We start from the raw sequence: 14,433 nt of genomic DNA on the forward strand, positions 1-14,433 counted from the left end.
ACTTCTCTGCTTTTGCTACTTTCTTAGCTATATTGTACCCCTTTTCCCTCTGGACAAACTCATCTCCCTCTAGGTCTGTTTCCTCAAAATCCCCACACCTACCCAGGCACTTAAGCCCTATTTCAATGATACCAGGGTAACTTGTTCACACCCCAGTCCAGTATTGATCACAGTGTATCACAATTGTTTCCTTTTCCTTTATGTAAGCTTTTTGAGGATTTTTTCAATTTTTGCATCCCCACAAACTATAATAATGTCGAATGAGGAATAAGTCTCCATTGATATTTCTTGCTGAATGAATGACTGAATGTGAAAGATTAGGAGGCACCATAAAAATTTCTTACCCTAAAGCACAATCAGTGATTTGGGAGGGAATTATCCTTTTGTTTTTCAGTTTACAAGTTGCTTTCTAATTTATTTTAACATCACCACCATTGAAAATCAGGTAAAGCAAATATTATATCCCCCTTGTACAGATAACAGAGGCTCATCAGACACACTGATTTGCTCCACTACAACAGGTCCCATTAAAGGGTTTGGACAGGTCTGCTGTCTCCCAAGTTCAGTGCTTCAACCTTTCATGCAGGTTTTATAAAGTGAGAGCAGAGAAGACAATGGAGATACTCAATCCAAACTTGCTGCTGTCAAGTGAGAGCAGAGAAGACAATGGAGATACTCAATCCAAACTCGCTGCTTCTCCAGCCAGCCAAGACCTTGGACTACAGTGGGGTCCAAGGCCACAGAAACAGATTAATATAGTGAATTTAAGGTTATGGGTTTGGAGTCAAATGGACTTAGATTCCAATCCTGGCCCCACCACTCACTATGTGACCTTGCGTAAGTTATTAAACCTCTACAAACTTTACATTCCTCACCAAAGGAATGTAAAGACCTCTCAAAGTTGTTGTGAGGTCTCAGAAGTATGTAGAATTATTCTTTCAACATTTACAGAAGACCTATTAAGTGCCAGTCACTGTTCAGAGGTGAAACCCAGAGAAAGTGTTGGATAAAATGCTAGCAGTTATCGCCAGGGCCATTATGTTCTCTACTGTACCCGCAGGGGTCTAGGCCCCAAGAGTCAGTATAGCTGTAGTCATACCAGCACCACCAGGAAGCAGCACTGCAGATCAACAGTAATTACACTCCAGGGAGGAGGCCACCTCTTTCCTATCGCTACACCAAGGAAGGTCAGGGTCAAGTCTTCTCACAGCATTTCTGCAAGGACAGCCCAATGTATGTTAACGTGATTAAACCTCTCAAACAGTAGCCTCCCAAGAGTGACAGAGGGTCACAGGAGCCCAAGATGTCCCTTTTGCTCAGCAGCAAAAAGTCAAATGAGAAAGAGTAGGGCTAATTCTGCTGCCTCTTAGAGCAGAGATCTTTAGTCCAAAGGCAGAGAGTGATGGACTTGAGATGGGTGTGCATTGACAGGGTTGGGGCAGGAAGTGTATGAGTCCACAAGTTTATTTGTAAGTTTGTGAAAATTTGTGTGCATGCATCTCCTGGAAAGAAGGTCCATTAGTTTATCAGCTAATAAACCCCTCAAGGGTTTATGCCCTTAAAGATAAACCACCGTTTTAAAACGATTAGGAAAGAGAAGGAAAAAGGTTTAGTTCTTTCCATTCAGGGCAGCCTCCCTGCTAGCCTAGGCTCAGAGTTGCTACAAACAATGCAGTCTCACATCCACTCCCCACCAGTCTGGCCTCTAGCCACCATACCCCAAAGAACAGACAGAAAGGAACCTTGGGGATAAAGGTTTTTATTCAACAAAGTCATCTCACTCAGTAACAAAAGAACAGGAGGTAACAACTCCACCAAAGCTCTAGAGCAGTGTCCACCCCTGGTAGCAGAAAACATGGTCCACTGACATATCGGCTGCAGCTCAGAGCTTCTGGTGGCCACTCAGAGGTCATAGTTGGGGTTCTTCCGAAGGATAACAAAACCTTCCAGAATGGGGGTGACAGGAAGAAACTCCTCAGTGGCCAATTCTGCCCGCTCCCCATGGGCCAACAACACTGGGGTAGTGTGTGTCTGAAACCCTGTGATGGTCTTAGGTTTGCCAGCCTGGCCCACCACATCCACTGCCTGTAGGATGAGAAAATTGAGACAAAGGAACCCAGATGGGAACAGCAGCAACCCAGAACCTACACCAGTTTCAGAGAAGCAGATATGTGTGCATTCTCCAAGTTCTAGAACACAGTATGAACCCTCTCCTCTGCTTAACCCCTTACCTGGCCCACACGGACAGACACTGGCAACGGCCGCAGCTCCTCATCGAATGTCACCAGCATCCGGGGCTGCATAGCAGCCACCAGCCCATACAATACATAGTGAGATTTGCCAAGAATGACTGTGGGAAGAATACATAGCACAGTTAGAGGCATAGCAATAGGCCTGGCCTGAACCTAGGGCCCCCACTCCAGCCCTGACTCTTTAAAACCCTCACTCACATAGCTGAGCTCACACTACTCTCTTCCTATACTCTACTATGAATTAGGGATGCCTCTACCTTACTCTGCCCACAGCCCTTAAATTGGTAATCACTTTCCCCCAGTCACTAAGGAGCAGAAACTGGGCTCAGTTCTCCAAAGAAAACCTCTCTGGGCCAGATCAAAAGTGTGGGAGAACAAGAAGCTAAACAACAAAACAAACAAGCAAGCAAAATATAACCAAAGACATTGAAATAGAGAACAGGCGGACAGTGACCAGAGGGGAGAGGGCAGGGAATTTCAGGGGAAAAGGGGAAGGGGTTACAGGAACTAGTATAAAGGACACATGGACAACAACTAAGGGGGGTGGAAATGGGAGGGAGGTGGGGAGCACTGTGGGGTGGGCTGGGATGGGAGTAAAAGACAGAAAACTGTACTTGAACAACAATTAAATAAATTTTTAAAAAAAGTGTGGGAGACAGAAGCTTCACAAAGTCCACCATAGAACAGCCTCGGGAACAGAGCTAATTGAAAGCCCTGCTCCTAAGTGATCAAGGTGGCCCTATTAGGGGCAGAGACAGGGTGCCATGCACCACCATGTAAGATTCCTGATAGGAACTCACTGTTGCGGACATCCAGGAAAGAGACGAGCACAGTGAGAAGTCCAGCCACGGCCACTTGACTCATAAGCTGCCGGTCACTGTGGTAGGGGCAGAGGGTGAGTGTACCCTTCCCTAAATGTGTCAGGCCCTGAAAAATACAGAAAGAAATGGAGGTGGAGAGTCACATCTGAAAAAACACCAACCTGGCCACAGAGAAATCCAGTTCACACACATCCTCCCTCCAGACCAACACGAGATCCCCTTCATGTCACTGCATCTCCCTTCCGTCCCCACAGACATGTCCCTGCCACACTCTAAGGATAAGAGTTCTTTTCTTTACCTGTGCCAAGCGCACCATGAAGAGGTTGTTTGGGTCCTTGGCATGATACTGGGCTAACTGGCGCAGCATCGCAGCCAGACGGGCATTATTGGTACCTGGAAATGTCAAGTGTCACAGAGGATTGAAAAAAGGAGCCTCAAACCTTCCCCCCAAGCTGCTTATGATCTTTTCCTGGCCGATACTCACCACTGCCCACCATGCCCATGGCAAAAATGGAGTTATAGGAAACTTCTGGGTCAGCGTCATGGGAGAACTTGCTTAGGGTGTCCAGGATGTTGAGTCGTGGATTTGAAACAGAGATTAAGGCCAGTGCTAATGGCACAGCCCGGCGGAGTGTAGGCTCCCCATATCTCAGCTGGCAGTAAAAGGAAGTAATAGGGGCATCACAAAAAAACAGTAAACATGAGTTTTGTTACAGGAATAGACTGACAGGTAAAGGGGTTTTAGTCAACTTTTACAGAAAGGGCACAGAAAAAAACACTTCTCTACCATGGAAACCCATTAGGAAAGTCTCCTCTGGGGAACCCCATGCATCAAAATCAGTGTACGCCACCAAGATGGAGGCGTAGGTGGAAACACTGTGTCTTCTCCCACAACCAGTTTGAATACAACAAAGATTTAGTAAATAAAGACACAGCCAAAGAACAGAAAAATTGAACTATATGGAAGTCCAACAACAAACCATTCAACCGGGACCAGTAAGGGGGGCGGAGCCAGCAGCGGAACAGGGTGGGCAGGAAAGATCCCCCAACCTAGGCGCGCAGGTAGCCCGGACCTGGTGAAGGTGTGGGGCAGACTGACCACGGTCGCACATTCGCGCACAGTGAGACGGACCACACAGGCCCCAAGGGGCGAACACAGTGGTGGAGGGCTGACCCCGGTCGCACACTCGTGTGCAGTGGGACGGAACGCGCGGGCCCCCGTGACAGTGGCAGCTGCAGCGAAAGGCAGCAGACGAGACCGCCATTGCTCCTTTCTGACCCCGCCAACACGTACAGCGTCACAACCCAGCCACTGAGTTGCCCTGCTCTGGTGAAAACCTAGGGCTCCGCTCCTGATACATAACAGGCACGAACAGTCCAAAAGATGGCTCGAGAAGAACTCAAAGCCCCAGAGCCAATAACTCTAAGCGACCGAGAAATTGCCAGCCTCTCAGAAGCACAATTCAAGACACTATTTATCAGGATGCTCACAGAACTGGTAGATTATAGTCACAAATTAGAGGAATATAGTCACAAATTAGAGGAACATATGAAGGCTAAACTAATTGAAATGAAGGGAGATGCACAGGAAACCAATAGTGATGGAAAGGAAACTGGGACTCAAATCAATGGAATGGACCAGAAGGAAGAACAAAACATCCCACCAGAAAGGAATGAAGAAATGAGAATTCAAAAAAATGAGGAGAGGCTTAGGAACCTCCAGGACATCTTTAAACGTTCCAACATCCGGATTATAGGGGTACCAGAAGGGGGAAAGAAACAGCCACGAGTGGAAAACTTATTTGAACAAATAATAAAGGAGAACTTCCCCAGTCTGGCAAAGGAAATAGACTTCCAGGAAATCCAGGAAGCTCAGAGAGTCCCAAAGAAGTTGGACCCAAGAAGGAACACACCAAGGCACATCATAATTACATTAGCCAAGACTAAAATGAAGGAGAGAATCCTAGAAGCAGCAAGGGATAAGGGGACAGTCACCTACAAAGGAGTACCCATCAGACTGTCAGCGGATTTCTCAAAAGAGACCTTACAGGCAACAAGGGGCTGGAAAGAAGTATTCCAAGTCATGAAATCCAAAGACCTACAGCCAAGATTGCTTTATCCAGCAAAACTTTCATTTAGAATGGAAGGACAGATAAAGTGCTTCTCAGATAAGGGCAAGTTCAAGGAGTTCATCATCACCAAGCCCTTATTATATGAAATGCTAAAGGGACTTATCTAAGAAAAAGAAGAAAAAAAAATACAAACAGTGAAAGGACAGCAAACTCACAGTTATTAACAACCACACCTAAAACAAAAGCAAACCAAGAGGACAGCTAGACCAGGAGTGGAACCATAGAAATGAAGAACACATGGAGGGTTAGCAACAGGGGAGTGGGAGGAGGAGAAGGAGGGAGAAGGTACAGAAAATAGCATAGACAGTAGGTAGAAAATAGGGGGGAGGGCAAGAATAGTGTGGGAAATACAGAATCTAAAGAACTTGAGACATGTGGTCATAAACTAAGGGCGGGAGAATGGTGGGGTAGAGGGTGTGCAAGGTGGAGGGGAATGAAGGGGGGAATAGAACAACTGTAATGGTATAATCAATAAAATATATATATTAAAAAAAAAAAAATCAATGTATTTCCATCTACTCCATGCAATACTCACCAGGTGGCCAAAGGTTCGCAGTGCCATCTCCGCACCAATCTCCTCCCCCATTGCAATCAGGGCAATCCCCAGCACAGCCACTCCCTGCAATCGAAGAGGCAGCAGAACCCAGTAAGCTCAGGGAACAAAAAACACACCCTTACCCCTCATGTACAGAACCCAGTCTTGTGTGCTATTTCAATACATGTGCTATTTCAATACACAGCAATACCCAGAGGAGTTCAAAAACAAACCCAAACCATTTCCCCTGCTCCCTTGCAAGCGTATCCCCCCTTACAGCCTCTCTTAGAGAGTGCCCAACCACCCACAGAACCTGATGTGCTCCCATGTCAGCAGGGGCTTCCTTCTTGTCCTTGTCCTTCTTTTCCTTCTTGTCTTTGTCTTCCTCCTTTTCCTTGGAGTCAAAGTGTTCACTACAGATGTGGAGCAGCTGCTGCACCTTTAGTACATTCCCAGAGCCTGCAGCAGAATTGTAAGAGTGAGGAAGGCGAGCAATAAGAAGGCACCAAGGAAAAGCTTACACCAGGAATAGAAACTAAACAACCTAATGCAGATCAAAATGACTGAGCAAGAAGAAATAATCTGACAAAAAGGTGCAGAAAAGAAATGAGGAGTCACTGGGAAAACAAAGACACAGACCTGCATAGGCACAGACATCCACCAGAGTATTGGCAAAACTACGGAACGGCTCTGACACAACTTCCAGCGCAGCCAGAATTGCCTCGATGGCCTCTCCCTTTCCTATAGGATAGAACCGAGGGGTCAGAGGACACTTACTTCCACACAGCACAGCCTGACTTACACATACACCCTTCCTGTTGTATCTGATTCCTGTCAGTCTTTTGCCCAAACAGAGAGATATCCCCTCACCCAGGTGATTGAGGCCCAATCCAAGAGGAAGCCAACGGGCATAAGTGTCCTTGAGCTCAGTCTCTGACTTCTCCATGATGGTCTGAAGGATGGTGGAAGTGACATCTCCATTGCAGGATCCCACTGCTATCATTCCACAGGCTAGAGCAGTCACACCTGCCACCTAGAAACAGGAAAACCGGTGTCACACATGGTAAGTTGTCACAATAGTTGTTTATCTATCTTCACTCTAGATAGCCAATTCCTACAGCATGCTATAACCCCACTGGGTAAAAATCCCTTCCTGATGGTAGGTCAAAATAACAACAGTAGCTACAATTCACCGATTACTTACTGTGTCAGCCACTGTACCACCTGCTTTGCATACTATTAACATTTATAATCAGCCCTGGCTGGTGTAGTTCAGTGGACTGGGCGCAGGCTGCAGACCAAAAGGTCACTGGTTCGATTCCCAGTCAGGGCATATGCCTGGGTTGCGAGCCAGGTCTCCAGTGGGGGCCACTCAAAAGACAACCACACATTGATATTTCTCTCTCTCTCTCCTCCCCTCTTCCCCTCTCTCTAAACATAAATAAAATCTTTTTTTTCATTTATTTTATTATTTTATTTATTTTTTAACTTTTTTAGAGGAAGGGGATGGGAAGGAGAAAGAGTGGGAGAGAAACATCAATGTGTGGTTGCCTCTCATGTGCCCCTGCTGGGGACCTAGCCTGCAACCCAGGCATGTGCCTTGACTGGGAATCGAACCAGCGACCCTTTGCTTCACAGCCCGTGCTCAATCCACTGAGCTACACCAGCCAGGGCTCTAAACATAAATAAAATCTTTAAAAAAATTATAATCACAACAACCCATGAAACAGGTCCTACTGTTATTCCTCTTTTACTGGTATAAAAAATGACACCTGAAGAGGCTAAGTTATGCACCCAAGATCACATGGCTTATAAGCAGAGATGGCAAGATTTGAACTGAGGTCTTTCTAACTAAAGCCTATGCTATACTTACCCATCACTAAACCGACTCTGTAGAGGTAAGAAAATTTAGAGCTGACCAATAACTAAAACAGTGAGTGAGAATCACCCACCCCAAGCTAGGCTAAGTCACTCCCCATATCTAGTCTGGTACTTCTTTGTGGATCTCAAAGGCTCGAACTCAATACCAAAATGTTAATAGTCTAGCAAGCAGCATCACTCGGAACTTAGAACCCCAGTTCCAAGGGATTTCCTTGAAAGGCAAGTAATACACTTGCCCCTCTCCCAACCCCAACCCCATTTCTTTTTTTCACTATTTATCACAGAGAATGGTAGAATTCAGAGTACCTTCCCAACCTCCCCTAAATGACCAACAACCTCTACTCACCTCCATACTGGACTTGGAATCTCCCATCACAGGCAGCAGCAGAGTTAGAACATCTTCGCGATTCGAGCCAGCATAAGCCAAGCCTAGTCTGCAAAAGCCAAGGAGATTCAGTTCCCCACAGACATCCAAGAATAGAACAGGGAAGAAACAATAAAAGGGCTCATTATTCATCATCATTTAAACTGTCACTAAGAGCCAAATACTCAACAGGCATGGTAGTAGTTCAAGGGCCAATTCCCATTTTCACACAGCTTTCAGGCGGAGCACTACCAGAAGATGATGCAATAAGCCTTACCCAAAGATGGAACCAAGTCTCATAGTGTTGCTGTTGTGGAGAACGTAGTCTGAGAGCAGTGCCAGAGCAGGGTCACACTCATTCCGGACGCCAGAGTTCACAATGCCACAGGCCAGGAGGGCTCCTGACTGTGAAATGCAAAGAGATTCTTCATTCAGGCTACTCTACCTTCCTCACCACAAAGATGCCACATGGGCCTCAGAGCAGCACCTGCCTTAACTGGAGGTGAAAACCAGGTAGACCTCCCCAGTGAAAGGGAGGCCCTGCGGGGCCTAGAACAAGGAAGGGGAATGTCCCAACCAGTGGGCTGTGCCCAGACCAACCTTGATATAATCCTCAGAGGAGTACAGGTACTTGTCAATCTGAGTGAGACCACCATCCACATCCCACAGCAGAATCATGCCAAGGGACGCAGCTGCACTCAACATTCCTATACCAAGGAAAAATCTGTCTTAAAATGGTCCTACACTGAGAAAACTATTATAAAGAACTCTCTAAGGAACTGCATTGTGATTGCTTGTCAGGTTACAGAGGACCCTAGGAGGAAAACAAGAGTGACCAAAGCAACACAAAAATACAGTAAAAACTGAATTATACCATGGTCCTTGTTCTTGTAAAGCCATTTGTTGCCATCATCAGTCAGCAGCTTATCCTGACCAAAGGCTGCATTTACAAAGCCATTCACAAAAGAAGAGGCCAGGTTCATGCGGGCAGAGTCCACTTGAGAGCCACTGCCCCCAAACCCTGCACAGGAGGGAGAGGAAAGGAAGATTCATTTAGAGTAGGGCAAGAAAAGAACATGGCAGCTGGTCTCTAGGTCTGAGCTGGCTTCTTAGGATCCTCTATCTTTGCTCCCAACAGTGACCTGGAGAAAGGGTATGTGGGACATCTTACCTCTCTACAGGATGAAGGTGTGGGGCCAACCTATCACTCCTAATACAAGGGGCATAATTAGCAATCTTTCAACTCCCACACTCATGTACATGGCTACTCACGGTTGTTCTCTAGGTGGGTTTTATAGATGTCATCAGGCACCTTGGGCTCCATGATATCCAGCTAAAGAGAAGTCAGAGGGTTCAACTTCGTCCCCCAGTCCTCCCCTAGCTGTCCCTTCTGCTGTCCCACTGAATGGCAATTCTAACCAAGGAGAGTCTAGCCACGGTACTAATCAGAGAGATAAAAAGCCAGGTAGAATCACAACCAAGAAAGCCTTGATAGAAAAGGACAAAGTCTTGTCCTGGGTAGGTGGCTTGGTTGAATGGAGTATTATCCTGCACACCAAAGGCTTCAGGTTCGATCCCCAGTTGGGGTGTGTGCAGGAGGTAGCCAAATGATGTTTCTCTCTCTCTCACATAGATGTTTCTCTGCCTCTGAGATCAGTGGGCACATCCCTAGTGAGGATTAAAAAAAGTAAAGGGCAGTCTCACCTCCCGAGCTAATGCCAAGAAGTTGCTATTGAGCTGCACATTGGACATGATCTCTGTCAGGTCCTCATACTCCTCCACATCTTCACTCAGCTCCAGAAATACCCCATGCCGGCCTAGCATGAAAGCCATCTGCTTCTGCACTACCCTGTAGGAGAGAACCATCACATCCACTCAGGCCCTTCCACTAGGGCACAGAAAAGCCCCTTAAGCCCTAACCAGACACTACAAGCCCCCACCCATGAGCTTATTTCTTCCTTTGCCAACTTCTTCCCTACATACACATCCTTGCAGGAGGTGAAGATGTCTTCTACCAGTTCCATGTCATTGAGCATCAATGCCAACCTCAGAGCTTCAGGGAAGCGACTGAACTTTCGGAACACACCCAAAGCACAACGCAGTAGGGCAGAGTTCTCAGGTTCAGGCACATAGTTCACACAGCTACAAAGGCAAAAATAATAAAGGAATCATAAATTCTAGACATCCACCCTTACGCCACTTAATTCACTTGCCTAAAATAAATACTAAATGCAATACACACACACACACACACACACACACACACACGCATTCATGTGTATAGTCCCAGATACCGGGACTACTAAGGAGACACGATATTTCTGTCCTCAAGTAGCTTACAGACATCGATGAATTACTAGCTACCCTTGATGCCAATACTCTGGGAAAATAGAGGAGGCATAATTAAGAGAGAAGTGCTGGGAAGGTAGGCCTGCCACCATCCCCAACTATACCTGCTTACCTGGTGAGATAGAGGCAGACCTTTGCATATGCATTCTCATCAATATCCTTCTCCAGCATATCCACCTGCTCAATTTCCATGAGCAGGTCGCAGGCCTCGTGCTCTGCATTGTGGGCCATGTTGTAGGGAACAATCTCTTTCACCAGGGTCAGCAGTGGCTCCCGCTGTGTCTTCTCTGCATCATCTAGCTCCTGCCACTCCTTAGCCACTTCTCCTGCTAGATGCCTACAGAAAGGCCCAGACCATTAGTGGAGCACAGCTTCGTAGGAAGCATGTCCTCGTGGGTCATGGAATTCAGTGTTGGAAAACCATTACATCAGCACTCCAAGACAGACACTGCTCTAACACTGCACTCAGAATTAAGCCTCAGAACCCCCTTCAGATTACCAAAACAAGGTCTTACCTGACGTACTCATGACCCCATGATGCCAATTCCTCCTGGGAGCCCACCAGCCGATACTTGAGGCATTCACGCTCCCCACTCATGGTCATGGCCAAAACAGATATGATATCAGCAGCAAAACGCTTTAAAGAAACCAGTCTTTTAAGTCAAATCCAGGGTAAGGGGAGTATTACATTATAATCACAATCACTGTCACTACCCCCCAAACTAAGTATTAACTATACACCAGCCTCCATAAGAGAAATTCACACATGACATCTAAGGTAAGCCTCATGATCACTCCCAGTTAGTGTTGCTATCTCTCTTTTAAACCAACATGGCTGAGGTTGGTAAAAAGGGGAGAGTAGAGAAACATGGACTCTCAGTTTTATGCTAATCACAATAAACTATGAAAAGGTTTTAACAGAAAAGACTCACAAGTTAGAAAGACCACTATGCTTGCTATGTGAAAGACAAACTGTAGGAAGTCAAAAACAAAAGGAAGAAGTCAGCTAGGAGGCTGCTGCAGTGATTCAGGTGACGAGTGAAGATTTCCTGGATTAGGGTTGTTACAACAGTCAAAGAAGTGATTGAGCTGGGGGTATATTCTAAAAATAAAACAACTGAATGTATATGAGTATCAAGAAAGGAAACAATTAAGGTTAAACATAAGTTAAAGTTAGGTCACAATAATAAAATCCCAATGTCCAACATAAATGACAGAAACAGTGTCTTCTGAGAAGGCAACCATCCTGTCAGCTCTTATGTATTTTGACTGTGATAAACTCTGTTCAACTAGCTCAGGTCTCAAGTCTATCAGGCTTCCTGTGGCTCCCCATGAGCACCATGGGCCCTCATGAAAAGGAATTCCCAGACTAGGCCTCCACTGGCTTCTGAAACAGTTTTACCTTATTCTCCCCAGGGGCCATCTTCTCATATATTTCCTTCAGCTTGCCATAGTGTGGGCGCAAAAATTTGAGAGGCTTGGGCACTGAAGTCATGGAAGTTGTAGAAGAACGAATCTGCCTCCGCAGTTCCTCTAGGGCCGGTCGGTACAGGGACGTGTCCTTCTCCTATCAGGAGATGTGAGGATCAGACAAAAATATAATCACATCCCTCAAGTCATCATACAGAAGTGTTTAACCACTCCCCTAGGAAAGTTACTGCTTATCCATCTGTGATTCCCCCAACTGCCTGGCACAAAAACCAATGAGCCCAGTTAAGAGTTCAAGAACTGCCCTGGCTGGTGTACCTCAGTAGATTGGGCACAGGCCTGCAAACCCAAAGGGTCACCAGTTCAATTCCCAGTCAGGGTACATGCTCGGGTTGCTTGCCAGGTCCCCAGTTGGGGGCATGAGAGGTAACCACACACTGATGTTTCTTTCTCTCCCACTCTCTCTTCTCCCCTTCCCCTCTTCCTAAAAATAAATAAATAAAAGAGTTCAAGAACTTCTCCCAGAGAAAAAAGCAGTTCTACAAAATGCTGTTTCAAATATCCCTCGTTGCCTTCCTCCCTCAAAGCATCATCATAACACTGATCCTAACATACAGTCCATCTTTCCCTGCACCTCAGTTAGTTTTACCCCAAATGGGATAGAGCAAACAAGGGGGAAAGCTCCAAATATGCACCCACTCATTTTAACATGTCATGACTCACCCCCAGTCGTTCCACGAGCATCTCCAGTTCATCCTGAAGCTGTTTGTCCTCCTCAGACTGGTGGGTTGGAGGAAGAAGGTCATCAAGAAAAGGAATCCCAAACATATCCTCCTCCCATTCCCAGTGGGGCAGGTAGACAGTATGCCTCCCTCCTTAGGAGGAAACAGGTGGACGTGGAAAGAGAGCGGGAATGGGAAGCCCTGGTGGGAAGGCAGCCTGGCTTCTGGACCAGTCTCTGCTTGAATGCTGTTCTAAAACACGGAGTGACAACGATCCACCCGGGCCCACCTCACAAGGCAGTGGTGAGGGCTGGTGGGGGATGGCGGAGGTGACGGTGCGGAATGGAGGATGAGAGGCAGAGAGGCGGGGTGCCAGGAGCCCGGAGGGTCACCCCATCTGCCCTCTCCTGGGCGCTGGGGGGTCGTTAAGAGTCTGGCCCGAGGCCTGCGGAGCCGCGGTGACTCAGCCCACGGCCTCCTCCGCCGGCTCCCGGGGCCACGCCTCACCAGCTCCTGCTCTTTGTCCTTGTCCCCCGCATCTCGCCGGTCCTTGCCGCCCGGCTTGTCTTCTGCGCCGCCGGGGGCCGTCGGTGGGGACTGCTGGGTCTGCAGCGATGCCTTGTCGCGTCCGCCCTCCTCCATCTCCGCCACCACTGCCGGCCAGCTGCGCGCGCACTGCTCCGAGGTCTCCGTTTCCCAGATAGCCTCGCGCGCTTCTCCCACGGCGCCCCAGCGCCTCCAGAGGCCGCCTGCAACCGGAAACGACGCCTCGGCCTGGGAGTCACCAACTCGGCCCTTGGAAGCCTCACGAGAACTACAATTCCCAGCCTCCCGCGCGCCGTAGGTGCAGCCCCCGGACCTGGAGTGTTCTGAAAGCCGGGAGACTATGCAGTTTGGGATTCAGGTGAGATCTCTGCTCTAGTAGGTGATCTGGCGTCCGGCCGAGAGACCGCGAGTAGGTTTCCTCGTGGCGGTTTGGATAGTAGTACCCACAGTGACGCCCCAGTCGGCTGCGCGCTGGGACAAACGGAGGAAATTCTTGGAAGCCGGGACGCTTGATTGCGATATGTGTGAAGTGTATGTAATCTCTGTGTAGCCCCACACTACTGTGGAGTATTAACCTTATTACCCCTCCCCCCCGCCTACGTTGAAGGAGCGTGCTCTAATGTTACCGTGAGGATATGACTACCATCTTAAATCCACCTGCGGAGCCACTTGGAGTAGAACTCAGTAAATAAAAGCTTATGCTCCACTGCTAAGTTCCGGAGCTAAAAATGGAGCAAGACAAGGTCTTTGTCCTCTCTCAGTCTTCCTCAGGTATAACTGTGTTCGTACTGATTTTAGATAGTATGTGTTGTTCTCACAACCTTTTGAGTTTGGTAGGATTGTCTCCATTTTACAGAAGAAATTATATACAGTAAAGAGTCGAATCCGTATTCGAACATTGATCTTTCAATCTTCCAAGCTCTTGACTGTATCAGGCGAACTTCAAAGTTTATTCTTCAGTTTGGGCTGTGTGTCTGTATCTAGAAGGTAAGAAAAAAGGAAGTAATTCTCCCTTTCATCTGGTGAGAACGCTCACCATTTGGCCTAGAGTCTTACTGTGTTGGGCTCTAGGGCATTAAAGAACACAGAAACTTTTTTTTTTTTAAAGAAAAGAAGAAAAACAGAAACACTAGCACAGCATGGTTAACAGTGAATGAATGTTGGCTAGATATATGTGTAGATACAGGTGTAATAGTTTGAAGCCCATTTTAAAACCTGTTGCTCTTCTGCTCAATGCTAGGATTCCAGGGATGACTTTGCATTTCCATTGCCAATGATGCCCCAGCCACGGTGGGCTGACAGAAATTGAGCAGACAGGTAGCTGTTCTTGCCGTAAGATCTCTGACATCAAGTTGTCCACACATTGCCTGGCTTTCTTCAGTCATCTGTAAAGGTACTTCTCC

General features: G+C 47.2%; 1 protein-coding gene across 1 annotated transcript; it reads right to left on the minus strand.

The window, feature by feature from the left end:
* Positions 1–1,743: 1,743 nt before the first annotated feature.
* Positions 1,744–13,186, minus strand: PSMD2 (proteasome 26S subunit ubiquitin receptor, non-ATPase 2). The gene is made up of 21 exons (XM_037027538.1): positions 12,992–13,186; positions 12,486–12,542; positions 11,737–11,901; positions 10,850–10,971; positions 10,447–10,671; positions 9,969–10,127; positions 9,690–9,834; positions 9,258–9,318; positions 8,860–9,006; positions 8,586–8,692; positions 8,263–8,390; positions 7,968–8,055; positions 6,611–6,773; positions 6,380–6,481; positions 6,054–6,199; positions 5,741–5,824; positions 3,558–3,726; positions 3,372–3,466; positions 3,053–3,179; positions 2,232–2,350; positions 1,744–2,085 (listed from the first exon to the last, which is right to left on the minus strand). Exons 1-21 carry the CDS (start codon positions 13,124–13,126, stop codon positions 1,903–1,905), a joined length of 2,727 nt encoding a protein of 908 aa, XP_036883433.1. The 5' UTR covers positions 13,127–13,186; the 3' UTR covers positions 1,744–1,902.
* Positions 13,187–14,433: the final 1,247 nt, after the last annotated feature.

The sequence above is a fragment of the Sturnira hondurensis genome, unplaced genomic scaffold, assembly GCF_014824575.4.
Source record: "Sturnira hondurensis isolate 20B ecotype Veracruz unplaced genomic scaffold, ASM1482457v3 Scaffold0019216, whole genome shotgun sequence".
Lineage (NCBI taxonomy): Eukaryota > Metazoa > Chordata > Mammalia > Chiroptera > Phyllostomidae > Sturnira > Sturnira hondurensis.

Bases quoted from the DNA above. Each gene is read 5' to 3' on its own strand.
- PSMD2 (XM_037027538.1), bottom strand. From the start codon at position 13,126: ATGGAGGAGGGCGGACGCGACAAGGCATCGCTGCAGACCCAGCAGTCC. The intron at 3,180-3,371 runs GTAAAGAAAAGA...TGTATTTTTCAG, and splicing joins TCATGGTGCGCTTGGCACAG to GGCCTGACACATTTAGGGAA. The intron at 2,086-2,231 runs GTAAGGGGTTAA...CTCATCCTACAG, and splicing joins TGTCTGTCCGTGTGGGCCAG to GCAGTGGATGTGGTGGGCCA.